This window comes from Bacillus rossius, chromosome 5 (genome assembly GCF_032445375.1).
Source record: "Bacillus rossius redtenbacheri isolate Brsri chromosome 5, Brsri_v3, whole genome shotgun sequence".
NCBI classification, from domain to species: domain Eukaryota; kingdom Metazoa; phylum Arthropoda; class Insecta; order Phasmatodea; family Bacillidae; genus Bacillus; species Bacillus rossius.
This window is the reverse complement of record NC_086333.1, coordinates 59,746,162-59,761,117: the sequence shown is the minus strand read 5'-3', so window position 1 is coordinate 59,761,117 and position 14,956 is coordinate 59,746,162. Positions and strand designations below refer to the sequence as shown.

Here is a 14,956-nt window from a genome sequence, read left to right as displayed (position 1 = left end):
TTTATTATAAATTTATTTTCAGGGATACAACAACGCCATTTCAACATCGATGGCTTCAGACCCTTACCTTTCAAGTTATTATGGAGCAGCGTCGTTCCCTTATCAAGCATTTGGAGTGGGAGAAGGTACATGGTCGAATGGAGGGGATCCTATGACCTTCCTCGGTGGGTACGGCAACCAGATGGGTCACGACTCGTATGGAATGGATGGCATGTTCGGCGGGGGAGGCACTGGATTCGGCACGGCGTTCGGACAGCCGGCAGCAGCGGGATTTAACTACTTTCATAGCAGTGGGGACTATTCGACGTGGGCACCGACGCGCAAGTACGATGACTACTATCGCAGCGGGGACAACATGTACGGGGCGGCCACGGCTCCGGGGGTAGGAGGCTCAGGTGGGGTGGATGGGTTGAAGGCGGTGGAGCAAGGCATGCAAGTGCTGGGTCTGTCGGATGTTCCTGCGGGCAGTGGCAGTGGTATGAAAGTGGACGGGAAGGACGTGAGCAAGCAGGGCGGACAGGATGTGGGGAAGCCGGGAGGCATGGATGCGGGACTTGGGATGGGAGGTGTGCAGACGAGCGCGAATTCAGCACCGAAGAAGACGACGTGGGCGGCGATAGCCAGCCAGCCGGCCAAGCCCCAGCCGCCGACGAGTTCCGGCGGCATGAAGAAGAAGGGTCCCGGCATGCCCCCGCCACCGATGGTGCCAGGCAAGCACAACATGGACATCGGCACGTGGGAAGGAAAGAACGGCAGCTCCAACTCCATGGCAGGGTCCAAACAGCCGGTAGGACCGCCTCCCACGGTTCGAACATCTTGGGGTGCTCCGGTGCGAGGGAACGGCCCGCGAGGTGCGGGAGGTCCCCCGGGGGCGGCTTACCCCGCACCCCCGCACCAGGTGACGATCCTGGCCGGGCCCCACCACCCTGCCCCCCCACCACACCACCAGCTGCAGCAGCCGGGACCCCCTCCGGGACCCGGCGTCATGGTGCCCACGCCCATGCCCTCGCATCCTGTCTTGGACGAACTCAGAGTGAAGAACAACTACAATCCTCCGGACTTCGACCTGTCGGCAAAAGGGGCTCGTTTCTTCGTCATCAAATCGTATTCCGAAGATGATATTCACAGGTCCATCAAGTACGAAATATGGTGCTCGACGGAACACGGCAACAAGCGGCTGGACCAAGCTTTTCGCGAGCGGGAATCGAAAGGGGGCGGCCCCGTTTTTCTGTTCTTCTCCGTGAACGGCTCGGGCCACTTCTGCGGCATGGCGCAGATGGTGTCGCCGGTGGACTACCACGCGACGAGCTCGGTGTGGTCTCAGGATAAGTGGAAGGGGCAGTTCCGCGTACGCTGGGTGTACGTGAAGGACGTGCCCAACACCCAGCTGAGGCACATCCGGCTGGAGAACAACGAGAACAAGCCGGTGACCAACTCGCGGGACACGCAGGAGGTGCCGTTCGAGAAGGGAAAGGCGGTCCTCAGGGCCATCCACATCTTCCAGCACACCACATCCATCTTCGACGACTTTGTGCACTATGAGAAGAGACAGGAGGAGGAGGACAGCCGCAAGGTGGACGTCGTGCGAGGCGGCCCGGGGCAGGGCCCCCCGTCGGCAGGCATGCCGCCCCAGCAGAAGGTACCCTCGCAGCTAGTCTTATATCCTTAGTTTGCCATGTGCTCTGTTGCCGGTTATACACCAGAGAGCACAAACAATAGAAGCACAGCTTTGTGATGCATCGAAAACATTTTTATATCCAAAACATAGTATTTTTAAACGAAAATATGGAATTAGAATTTTTGGAAATACATTTTTTTCTGTTGTATTCTGTGAGGAGCATTCTCTGATGATACTCAATTTGTATTTCTAAGGAGTCGTGATTGTAGTACGCCATCTTTGTTTTTACCGTTTTGTTCGGCAATTTTCTTAATCTTTTTTTTTTATTAAAATTTTTTTTGCTCTTTTAGAGCATAGCATATAATTTTATGGAATGCCTTGATATTAATATTGACCAATTGCTATAAATAGTTTCTCTGTGAAATAATAATTCTTTGGGGCTGGAACAGTTAGCATCTATTATTGTGAAATTAGCTTTTTTAATCCAACTATTTAAAAATTCATTTTTACATATTAAATTTTTGTAAACTAAATATTCATATACATAGATACTTACAAATAGCTCTATTTCAGTTTTGTACAACTAAAAACAATATTTTCATGCCTTTCTTAATCAAAATCACAAAAGATAAATTATTAAATGCTTATTTTACTTGAAAAATTGGTAGTGCCTGCAAACATTATGTCACAGGTTTAATTCGTAGAATAATACACAAATCAACTGAATTAATTGGGTGGGGCTTACTTTTTTTTTTTTTTGGATACAAGTAACTTGGCTGCATTACAGTGACATGGAAATATCACGAATCATGGTGGGCATGATAACTATTACCAGAAAATCACCACATGGTTCAAGTTTAATATTTGGGGGGAACACCAAGTACTGTTGTTTTGCTTTGATTTACTTCATACTACAGCTAAAGCAAACTGCAAAAGAGTGCAACCTTTACTTTTTCATCTTATTAGCCAACCATATTCCTTTCATATATGCAAATAAGGTGGATGTGTTGTATTTGTGTATTAATTGAAGTGATTAAGGTGACATGTGTAAATTAAAGTAATTAAATAATACATGTGCATGTGTCCTCGAAAAACTGAAAAATACAAACATAAGGTGAGTCAGGTCCCTGAAAGTCTATAAGACAGGGTTGTATCTTTCTAAGTGTGAAATGATACACTTTATATATAAAATTTTAAAATCTGTAAAAAAAAAAAAGCAGGTGGCATTTTATAAAAGATATTTTTACAATTGAATGATATTTTTAACTAATTAGCTGAAAGAAAGCATTTATTTAGAAAATTAGCTAAAATAGCATTTATGTTAGAAATTAGCGATAAATAACATCTATAACGAGATGATAATATTTCCGGCCCCTAACAATTGGTGTTTAGTTTTGAATTTTTTCTCAGAATGACAGTTGTTATAATACTATCAGTGGACACTAAGTCATGGTCTTAAAAAATCAACAAATTGATTATTTTAAAAAAAATTTAATATAGTTAAAGATGGTATACAAAATAATGTTTTTAAAGTTAACCAGCCGGTATGGTATCTATCTGGCAACAGTATTAGCTAATTACTCTGTACTGCAATCCAAGTGTGAGGCAGACTTTAGGAGTAGATATATGGGTCATTCTAAGAAAAAGGTGATATATTATATCCAACCAAAAAAGTAAAAGAAATATTGTTAAAAATGAAATTGTGTACATGGTAATGCATTACTTCAAAACATACTAAGCATATAAAGGAACAATATTTATTGATAAGTTTTATTTTATTGATTTTTTCCACAAATAAGTTGTTGTTAGTATCCTCGGTTGCATGTCCCACCATACAGTTCTCAGAATAAATTAGATGAATTTTGTAATATTTTTTTACATTATCACAAAATTTTTCAAGTACTATGAATTCTAGAAAATGTTATACTTCCATTGATATGTTTGTTGTTTTTCAAATAATTAATTTTATTGTTTAGAAATAATTTGTAATTGTGTCCCACAACCAGTGTGTCTCCTCCGTTACTCGTATGTTAAGTTGCAATAATTCTCACCAGAGTGCATAGGTGGTGTGGTGTTTAATTTAAAAAGGAGGGAAAGGAAGCCATATTGAAGTTTTGAGAGCAAAAGCTGCTGCAATGCACTAAGCATGGTGATACTTTATAATCACTGTAAAATATTGGTAAGTGGTTTTCAGCATTGTGTCTTTACTGTTCATAACATTTAGTTGTAAATTACTTATTTTGTATTATATAGTACAGTGTGGCAGATAGTGTTGATCACCCACAGTAATTAAATGTAAAAATTAAGTTCCTAAACTAAAATATAAAAACATCGAAAAAAAGAAAACTTGTCTGCTGTCTCCTCCATAGATGTCTCCTCCATTACACAGGTAGTGTAACGGAGGATATCATTGTTGTAATGGAGAATATGTTTTGATTTATGTAGTAGATCTACATTGTCCTTTTCTTAAAATACAATGTGTAAAAAAACTAGGCAATTTACAGTTAGTTGAACTGTACAGTAATTTTAATTTTTTTTCTACATTTGCTACATTAACTGGATTATTAGAGATAGTGGAAATAAATAAAGTGTTTGCATATCTAAATGTGTTGTGTATAACCGTTTTAGAAAAAGTACTTGTAAAAGAGAATCAAGAAAGATAAGAAGCTGTGAAATAGTTTATATACATTCGTATTTAATGACTGCTTGTACTACTTAAACAATACAACCTTGTATAGCAAAGGTAGCAAAGTACCGTTTATTTCAACTGGTCTGTATGTTTAAAGTATTTGGACGAACTTCTTTAAAATAATTTTGTGTACTTATTTTAGGCTGACTGAAAATGGCAGGTGTACGGAAAAAAGTGCAAAATTTAGTACTATTGAAGCAAAATAATGGATGAGGAGGTATAGAGAAAGGATAAGAAAAGATGCACAAAAATATGAATAAATGAAGGAAAAGGAACAACAAAGATATCATGAACGTGTTAAATGTTGGAAGATCAAAAATGCTAGAAGCAAAATGAGTGATCGTGTACAAAGAAAGATTAGGAAACTCTGGAGAGAGAAAGCACAGAAACGTAGGAACATAATAAAGGAGAAGAAAAAAATGTTGGAAACTGTGTATATAAACTCGCCTCCACCTAACCCTGTGCAGAACATCCAGAATGGTAGCAGTATTCAGTGTTCAGCAATTGGAGAGCAGAAAAGAAGGCGAAACAAAAGGAAACTTCAAGACAAAATTACAAAACTAGAAAGAAAAGTTGCAGAAATGAAAAAACAGTGTGAGAAGTACGGGAAGCGGCTCTATAGGAATACAAACAAGAAATTTGTTACGAGAAATGGAATAAAACAAACTAAGGTAAGAAAACTTTTAAAAGGACATAAGGTTTCATCACAAATTCATAGGAAATTGATTTTTGGCAAAGTTGTGACACATCAAATCAAAGGTGCTTTTATTGAAGAAAAATATCTAAAGAAGAAACGAGAATTTGTGCATAGACTTATCTGGGAACATATTAAAAGTATATAAATGTCTTGAGCAGCTTAAATGCCTAACTTCTCGTAAAATGGTACCACAAGGAATGAGATATTTTGGTAATACTACAAAAATAGGCAACATTAACAAACAAAAATTGGTTGCTAATTTTTTGGAAACAGACGAGTCCAGTCGATTGTCTTCCAGGAAAAAGGATACTATAACAAAAAATAAACAAAAGAAACAGAAAAGGTTTCTCAATGGCACCTTAATGAATTTGTACAAAAATTTTATTGAATGTCATTCCAGCATAAAACTTTCATATGCTACTTTTTGTACATACCGCCCATTCTGGATTCTTGTACCAAAGGCTAAAGACAGAGATACATGCCAGTGTATGATACATGAAAATTTTGCCTATTTGGTAAAGAAACTGCACAAACTAAACATGATTAAACAAAATGACCCAAAAGCTGTTATGTCACTGAGCTGCAAATCTGAAAGTGAGGAATGTATGGAAAGAAAGTGTCAAAATTGCAAAAACAAAGAAGTGTATTTCAAGGAATTTAACAATGAGGAAACATCTTTTCAGAAATGGGTGAAGAAAAAGGTGAAAGTGACTATAAAAAATGAAGAAAAACTTTGTCAGCGGACCATCAAAGAAGAACTGAAATGTTCAAAGAGAGGCCTAGCTGATGCTTTGTTGAATAGTGTTGATCGATACATGCAACATTGTGCTAATATCACTCATCAGTACAAAACCTTCGATGCAATAAAGAAGAGTCTTTCTGAAGAAGAAATTCTTATACACATGGATTTCTCTGAAAATGATGCATGTAAATATGCAAATGAAATTCAATCAGCTAACTTTGGATGTTCAAAACCACAAGTATCTATGCACACAATAGTGGTATACATTGCTAATTCAGAGGGAAAATTACCAAAATCACTATAATTTTGCACATTTTCTGACAATCTGAGACACGATTCTGTTGCTATCTGTGCTCATTTGAATCCTGTGTTACAAGAAATCAAAACTTTTGTGCAATGTTTTAAAAGTAGTTCACTTTGTTAGTGATGGACCTACAACCCAATATAGGAACAGGAAAATGTTTCATTTGATCATTAATTACTTGTTAAACATTTTGGATTGTGAGATAATAGAATGGCATTTCTCTGAAAGTGGTCATGGCAAAGGAGCGCCAGATGGCATAGGAGGGGCTTTAAAACGGACAGCTGACAGGCTGGTGGCAACAGGGACCGATATCCCAGATTTTGAAACTCTTCTTCACTGCCTTCAAAACGCAACATCTGGGATTCAAGTTTTGGCTATGAACAGCACCCTCATTCCATGAATTTTCTGTCAAGTTTATGCGGAAATCCTCTGGTGGAATGTTTGTGTTTCCTGAGACTGATGATGTTTCTGTTGTAGATGGAAGTGACATTATAAAAATGTTACAATTGCTATCAGTGAACAATCGTGGACTATATTTCTTTGGAGATATGTCTGTGTTTAAGAACTTGAACTAGGTCTGGTTGGACATGAACACTGTAAATTAAATGTACAGTGCAATTATTTACTGCAGTTGTTTTACAAAAGTTACTTTTATGCAAAGCATTTATATAACTGCTTAAATATCAAGATTACTAGTTTTAATTAATTTTTAGCCAGTGCTAAGTGTTCCTTTCTTATTAGTAAACTAAATTTTTTCTTCTCTGTTAAGGTTAAACATTTTTGTAATAGTTAATGTATGTAGCATACTTATTTTAAATTGAGGTATTTCAAACAAAGATAAATTATATTTTTTATATTTTAATTAAAAGGGTCTGTTTACATACTATTGTTTACTTTATATTCAAGCACACTACTTCCTCACCGCCATTAAAAAATGCTCTGCTCCATAACAAGATTTTGTCTCCTCCGTTACTTACTGGTCTCCTCCGTTCAAAAGTGCTATTAACAATATTACTTTAAAAACAATTGCATAGAGAATTAATATGACTGGTAGTATAGAGGCATAAGGAATGCTCACAAAAGTATGGGAAAAAAATTTCAGCTTCACTGGCCTAAATTTACTTTCGATCAAAAATCATACCGGAATGGCACCTTCTCTGTAGAATGACCCATATACAAGATTGCATATCACATAATACTTGTGGCTTAGCTTTCAATGCATACTATTTGAAGGGACCACTATGATTGAGTGGTCAGATCATTCGCCTTCCAACAAGGCGATCTGGCTTATATAGGTATCCAGCAGGGTCAAACTCAGGTTTATAACAAGTATGAAACAGTAGATATTGCCGAAGTAAGTGGGTTTTCTCAAGGTACTCAAGGCTACTCTGTCAAAATATAATAATGTAGCCAGGATATGTTGCATTCGTTTAATGTTTGGGTAGAATTCTGAAGTATGGTTCTATTCCTCTTTTAAAAAAAAAGTTCACTGTATTGCCTATATTTCTTGAAACCATAGAAAATGTGTCAATAGCCCTCAATGTGTAATTTTCAATTAAATACTTAGAAGTTTCAACAACAAAAAGACTCTCCACAGATCAAACAAGTAGAATTTGTCAAGACTGGTTGGATGATAAATACAGTATCATTGTTTTACAGTAACTGATTATGAACATAAATTAATCAGTTTTGCTGATGCTTACAAACACTGAGTTTACTTGGTTATAAAATGTGCCTTTTTTTTTTGTGATTTTTTTTTTTAACTACCATATTTTATTTGCCAAACTGGCTCTCAAGACACATCTGTTAATTGGGTTTTTGAAATTAGAAAATAGGGTGTAGCTTTACATGCCAAAAACATTCTATCCTTTATTAAGGTTGAAGTAGTCAAATAAATGCAATGTTGAACGGTACAGTCTGTGTACACTACCTACTGGGCTGTTACTGTTGGATTAGTAAACTTATTAAACTAACTCATGTACCTGTACTACTATTTTCCTATTACAAATGAATATTTTACTTAAATTGAAATGCATCTTATATTCTCCGTTCACTCTTAGCTGAGTTTTGAAATAAACAAACACCGTCGTATCACTGCGCCGCGTCAGCAAGTGATAGGCTGAATTCATCATGCTCGCCTAGCACTAGTTGCAACACACACACTTCAGTACAGTCGGTGCTAATAAAATAACGGAGTAGTAATATAACAGGAAAATGGTGCCGTTACCGTTCAGGACACAAAAGCAAACAATGTTTATTTTTTGAATTATCGATAAAATAGCACCGTAACGTAAGACCACAATATGATAGTGTTCCGATTTGGTACTCACGTAATCACTATCTGTCAGTGGTGCTAACTCTTCCAGACTTGAATCAGACCTACCACCACTATCTTCGTCACTACTGTCGTCACTGTCACCGAGAGGAACTATAACACTGTCAACGACAATATCACTGATACCATCCAATTCCCACATTCTTTCCTCTTCTTTCATTACGTGCCGAATACAGTTGTTCCACTTCTCTGGAGTAATCTGAGACAAGGCTGTGGCTACCAAATCACGTACCTCGCTTAGCTTGAATGTTCTGTTATTACGTGCCACGTAACCTTTAATCTGACTCCACACGAGTTCGATTGGATTCAAGTTGCAATGATACGGCGGTAGCCTAAGTACAGTGTGCCCCGCTTTCTCGGCGATGTTGTCAATCACATATGCAGTAAAAGATGAACGTACTGTATGAACTAAATTCAGCAACTCCGCTTTCACAGACGTTGCACTGAAGGATATATTTTTTGACTGTAACCACTCGATAATTTTCTCCAAGAATGATTTGGCACACGATCACACTTTACTCTGTGATAGGACGCATTGTCCATAACAACAACACTGTTCTGTTCTAATTTTGGCAATATTTTTTCAAACCAATCCCGGAAACGTCACCATTATCTCGTCATGATAATCGCCGGATTTCTTTGACTGAAAAATTAACTGACCGTTTTTCACAAAACCACTGTCGCTACCAATATGAAGCAATATAAGGCGCTGCCCCTTACCTGTTGGATTTTTTAGTCCTGTAGACAGTCCTGAGAGAAAAGCTTCTCTCTTCTTCTTAACTGTATAATCTTTCCAAGACTTGTTTGTAGCATGCCCTTCATTTACTCACGTTTCATCTAAATAGTATATTTTGCTTCCTTGTTGTCAGTAACCACGGATTTTGCTTAAATAATTTCTTCGCCATAGTGAAATGTTGTCCCTATCAATTATGACATTTGTCATGCTTCTCTTTACGTACTGAAAACCGATAAGTTTTAACAGTTTATAAAATGTTGTTAGTCTGAAATTAGGATGTTCAGGGTCGTCGTTAACACACCGTAGCACTTTGTTCAGCGTAGGTGGTTCATTTGCGAAGAAAAAACTATGCACTTTACGCCTAATAGCCGTCTTCACAAAATCATCACAAGTTTTGATAACAGGATACTCACGTTTCATTTTCTTCCCGGGAGTTTTTAATGTCCCAGTGTCCTGTAATTCTTTCCTTGCACGAAGCACACTGCTCTTTGAAACACCTGTAAATTCCGCAATTAAACTCGCGATATAGTTCACACGACAATCCGGATATTTGTCTTAAAATGTTTTAAAAACATTCAACACAATAGTTTTCTGTGCACTTTTCAAAGGCTTTCCCGTTCTGTGCTTTACAGAACTCTGTCCAGCATCAGCCATAACAAACCGTGCGCGCGCGAATCAGAAATACAACTGTTGCGCTGGGCATCAACTGGAAATGGTGAAACGCAATAATGCTATATAACAATTGTTTTAAAAAAAGGCAGTGTAAAAATACTTACAAATGGTATGTAACCAAGGGACTATTTCTTGCGTGCGAATAATGTATGTGGCGGCCGGCAGCCAATGAAAATGTTTGTTTACAAGAGGCTTTGTTTATTCCAAAACTCAGGTAAGATTGAACGGAGAGTAGTGTAGTTAACTTTTTCTTTTAGAGAATAAGGATCAAAATAGGGAAGAATTTTGTGATTAGTGTGATTTAATATTTGAATTTATATACAGGTCACATAAGCATTAAATGTTATCTAATTTAAACACTTTTTTTTTAATTACTCTAGTTCAATATGAATGAAGGGGAATGTTAGTTGTCAAGTATATATATTCAGTTAAGTTGGCAGGGACTTAAAAATAATTCATTTTTTGGATTGGTGATAGCTTAAATTTAATCATTTTAGATTAAAAGAAGCTGCACTACCCGGCATTGTCAGGGCTGAACACAGAGTTATATATTGTCCACGAGTTAAAGCAAAATGGATAGCGCTATATGATAGTGTTGTGGACATAGAGAAATGACACACAATTGCTGTTTAGAATTTGATGTGCTTCAGTGCCATCTACCGGCAAGTTATAAAAAAAAAAATAGATAGCATAAAAACCTTCTCCATAGAAAAACATTTCAATGTGCCAATTTTCATGACAGTCTGTCAAACGGTCAGAGTTTATCAACGTCATACATACATACCAACATCCTATTTTATGTGTGTGTGTGTGTCTATATATATATATATATGTGTGTGTGTGTGTGTGTATAATGTACATTATGTTTTCTTAGTTTTCACTACATCTTCGCATGGATGTGTATATGTTATTTTTGGCTTGTGACCAAATTATACACAGTTATATGGTGGTAGATATTAGCCAGGCTTTCAAAAAATAGGCATTGAAATTGTAACCAACTATAAGCTTTTTCTTATAGGAGGTATTTTTTCAATGACCCTTATTAAAATTATTAAAAATAATTTAGTATGTCAGTCTGTTCATGATAATAGTTAAAATATATTAAAATTGCATCAAGTACAAATAAAGCAAAGGGAAATAGTGCAGCATTATATCCTTTTCATTTTGTCCACACATAATGAATGAACAATGCCTCTAGCTTATTCTTTATTTAAGATAATGTTGAACTGCTGAAAATACACTGTACTTCAATTTTTGATAATTAGAGATAGTTTGCAAAATTTCAACCTGTAATTTAGTCACAGATATAAAAAAAAATCTTAGTCATAGTCTGCAATAATTGTGGAATTATGAGTTGATGAATTATTCATCATGCAAAGCATCTGTGATCATATTAGCAATGTTAGCAGTGTCATCAGTCGCAGCGTTATAGCTAGACGACTAGCACATCAGCCGGTGTGGCCATTACAGGTGTTTGGAGACTGCAGTTGCTCCTATACCACTAATATCAGGCAGCTTTTGGTAAACTGTGACTGCTCTCATCACCAATTCAGTACAGTTTTGGTTCCTGTAAAACTGTGATTCATCCAAAACAACCAATAGCAGCATTAATTTGTTGGCATCTAAGAGCTGAGTAGAACTAAACTCATAGTTCTTAAGTAGCCGGTAAACCACAGCTCCGGTTGCCCAATATTTACAAACTATTGGTGATGAGAAAGCTTTTTTTTTTTGTAGCTTATTATTGTAGTATATTTTTTTTTTGGAGCAATTGTTTTGTATTTAATAGCTATCAACTTTTTTTTAATAAAAAAAAGAGGGAGATACAGCGACATATCATCGTCCTAAACTATCAGTATTCTGTGTTTTTCTTGACATCCCATAAATTTTATGTTTGAATGTTAATATTTTTAATCTTTTAAAGTATTAAGATAGTGATTTTCTTAAACTTAAATATGATAATTTCTTACATGTGTTACTAAGATTGATTTTTCTAACAACATTTCTTTTTTGCGGCATACTTTAATTATTATATTAGTTACTATTATTTCATTAAATGGTCTCTCTGTGTACATGTTTCGAACCGATTTGGAATTAAGTTACTCCATTACGTTCACTATTACAGCAAACGAAAAGAAGGTTTTATACTGTAATTGGATCAGAGTTAAAAATCGCAGATAAAATTTTAAAAAATAATAATTTTTGAAGTGAAAACTTCTATAGGAAGGTTTGGATAGGGAGTAAATTCATGTAAGTCGCCATCGACATGTTCACGTGACGTGTTAACAATAACACTATCTGTTCCTATTAGTTTTCAATTTGTGTTTTTGTTCAATTTTTAATTTAAATCTTAAGTATATGATTACTGTGCAGTAAAAAGTGAGCATAAAATATATTAATATTCTCATATAGATATATAGTTTGAATAACTAAGAAAACTGAGTGTAGCAATATAACCTAAAAATTAAAACATTATTTTTTTTTAATACCTATAATTACTATGCAATGCATATTTTATAGTAATTTAGGAGTTATTTTACTAACGTGATAAAACAAATTTGTTGTATGATAATATTTTTTTGTAAAAATTGCGAAAAAGTCTGATTTTTATCAAAAAATATTTTCTTATGTTACACAATTATATTTTACAAAGTTAGTATTTCATATTTCAAATTAAATTTTATTTTCTTAATCCTATTATTAATATTAATAATAGTTACTTGATTTACAAGTTTTAATTTAAGATCAAACAATTAATTTGGATATCCAAAAATAATAACTGTTTGTTTATAGTTTTAATTTTTCACTTCTGTCTGCAGTTCTCATGACTGCTTTGAAATTTTTTTCTTGTATTTATTGCCCCCTTTCTCATTTGAGTCTTGCTTTCATATAGAAACTGTAAATTTTGAACATGGATTGTTTGCTAAACTTACAGTAAGTAGTTTGCATTCAGGTTGTGTAATTCTGTCCATGTCAAATCTATATAATAAATCTATTCTCAGCTGCTCTTCTTAAGTAGTTTAGTCTGATGGTTTTGATGCTATATTTTTTGGTTGTGGGGAGTGTAGCAATTGGTATGCCTAAAGCACGTTACACGTAAAAATAAAAATCAAACTTTATACCTTTTCAGTGTCAGCTCTTTTTATTTTATGGTGCAGATTTTGCTTTTGGTAATTATTTACCATTTGACTTTCAGAAGAACTGCAGGCCAGTTCTGTTTGTGGTGTAAGACCAGCTAGTTTTGTTACAATGTAAATTTGTGCCAGCATATTCATAATAGTGTTTTATACCATGCTGCAGAAGGTATTGCAGGGCATTGTTATAAATCAAATTGATAAGATTCTGACCGTTCCCTAATTATAATGTATGTTACTTATGAAGAAATTTATGTAAATAACTTTATTTTGCATAGACCAAAACTGTAAATTATTTTAATGACATAAAATTTATAGTTATAAAAAAGAAAATATATTTGTTTTTCAATCATCCTTAGTTAATGCATGACTACAAAAAAATTTCGTTTGTTGATTTTATCATCTGGATCGATATACAGGTTATGCCTACTTTTTGTTCTAAAAACTGAAGTTTTTTCCAGAATCTTAGTCAAATTCTTAAAGTAGTCTCGAATCACGGTTTCGTATTATCGGAGCCAACTTAAAGTGCCATTCCCGGCAAAGACTGTTGAAACATTTTGTTGAAGCCCTAGATGTTGGCGAAAGCCTAAAGATAATTTACCGTAAATATGCCATTTAACGGTGGGGAAAATCATGTAGTGACTGGAAAGAATCCACAGTGAAGAAAAGCTGGAAACATCACTCTAAAAAATAACCTCTGGGCCAACTGAAAACCAAGACAATTTTCAATTTTTATCTGGGTTATGCGAGATTTTGTTTGTCCAAGGTCGCAGTGGTCCTACTCAGTTAGGCAAGACTACTGTACCAGGAATGGAGCGAGATGGCCTCATGGTTAGATTGTCTGGCATTCCAGAGGACACTTCACTGGTTTGCTGGACTCTCCCCAGGCTAATGCTGGAATGATTTCTTGCTGCAGGCCGGGATCAAAGCCTTTCCCAGTATCCCTGTGCCAATGACCTCGCTGTCAAGACTTACTAGATGCCATAATGGAGGATTGTGATCTCATCAAAACAGAAAAACAATTACAAATAACTAAATAAAGGAGACAAACCATTCCTGATAAGTGAAACCATTGAGACTAACTTAAAATCTGCGAAAATATTTAAACTAGTTTCGAAAAGAACGGTAAAAAAAACCTTGGGGCTAATTTTGCACCCTTAAAGAGTTTGTAGAGTGATAAAATGTTAGAACATTGTAACAGGAGCTTCCAAAACAACATTTTATTGCTTAAATATATGTTTAATGAATATTTTTTTTTATTTTACAATCACGAGACTAAATAAAAACAAGAGCAGAATTGCCTAGAGGTACAAAAGTAGAGAAAAAACTGATAATAAAAAAGAAGATTTACAAAAAAATGGTGCTAACGCTGAAAGGTATTTTGAATTAGAGTGTTACAAAGCCTGAGTTAACTAGACTGAAATCAGTCAATGCAAAATTACCGATTTTACTTATATACAGAAATTTATTGTAATATTAATGTTTGCAATGCTCATGACTGATTTTATACAATGACCCATCACAGCAGTGGTACAATTCGTGTGAGATATCTGGATGTTCTAAACACGGTAAATGTCCTAATCCACGTTCAAGTTCATGGACAGTTGGTTCTATGAATAATTCTCTGTAGCAGAGTTTGAATTGTGAACTCTCTGCTACAATCCAGTGCGCAGTGCACATATTGAATATTCAATGACCTAGAAACCACAGTTTACAAAGCCTTTCGGCAGTCAGTGTGGAAAGCAGCAAACACTCCCGTGTGATTGTACAAGAATACTTTTCCGCGTCTTGTGACACGATTAGCCGATACAGTGGCTTTTCACTAAACAAGTGCACACAGAGTACAAACTTAAAATTTAAACTAACTGTTAGGAATTTCAGTAATTAACATCCTTACAAGAAAAGAGTAGCTTCTGCAATTTGCAGTAGGGATCATAAAGTCATTACAAGCTAAGTTACAAAGCATGAGCAAAACTCGTGAGCTTGTGTTTCATAGAACTAATGGCCTCGGGCCCATGCTTTAAAGCTTTCC

General features: G+C 35.9%; 1 protein-coding gene across 2 annotated transcripts in view; it reads left to right on the top strand.

Moving 5' to 3' along the window:
- LOC134531857 (YTH domain-containing family protein 1) overlaps positions 1 to 14,956 on the top strand; it is a 31,859-nt gene that overhangs the window by 9,506 nt on the left and 7,397 nt on the right. For both annotated transcript variants that reach the window (XM_063367852.1, XM_063367851.1), the window contains one exon: positions 23 to 1,639. In XM_063367852.1, the coding sequence (XP_063223922.1) occupies positions 23 to 1,639 (1,617 nt within the window). The remainder of the gene's footprint in view (positions 1 to 22; positions 1,640 to 14,956) is intronic.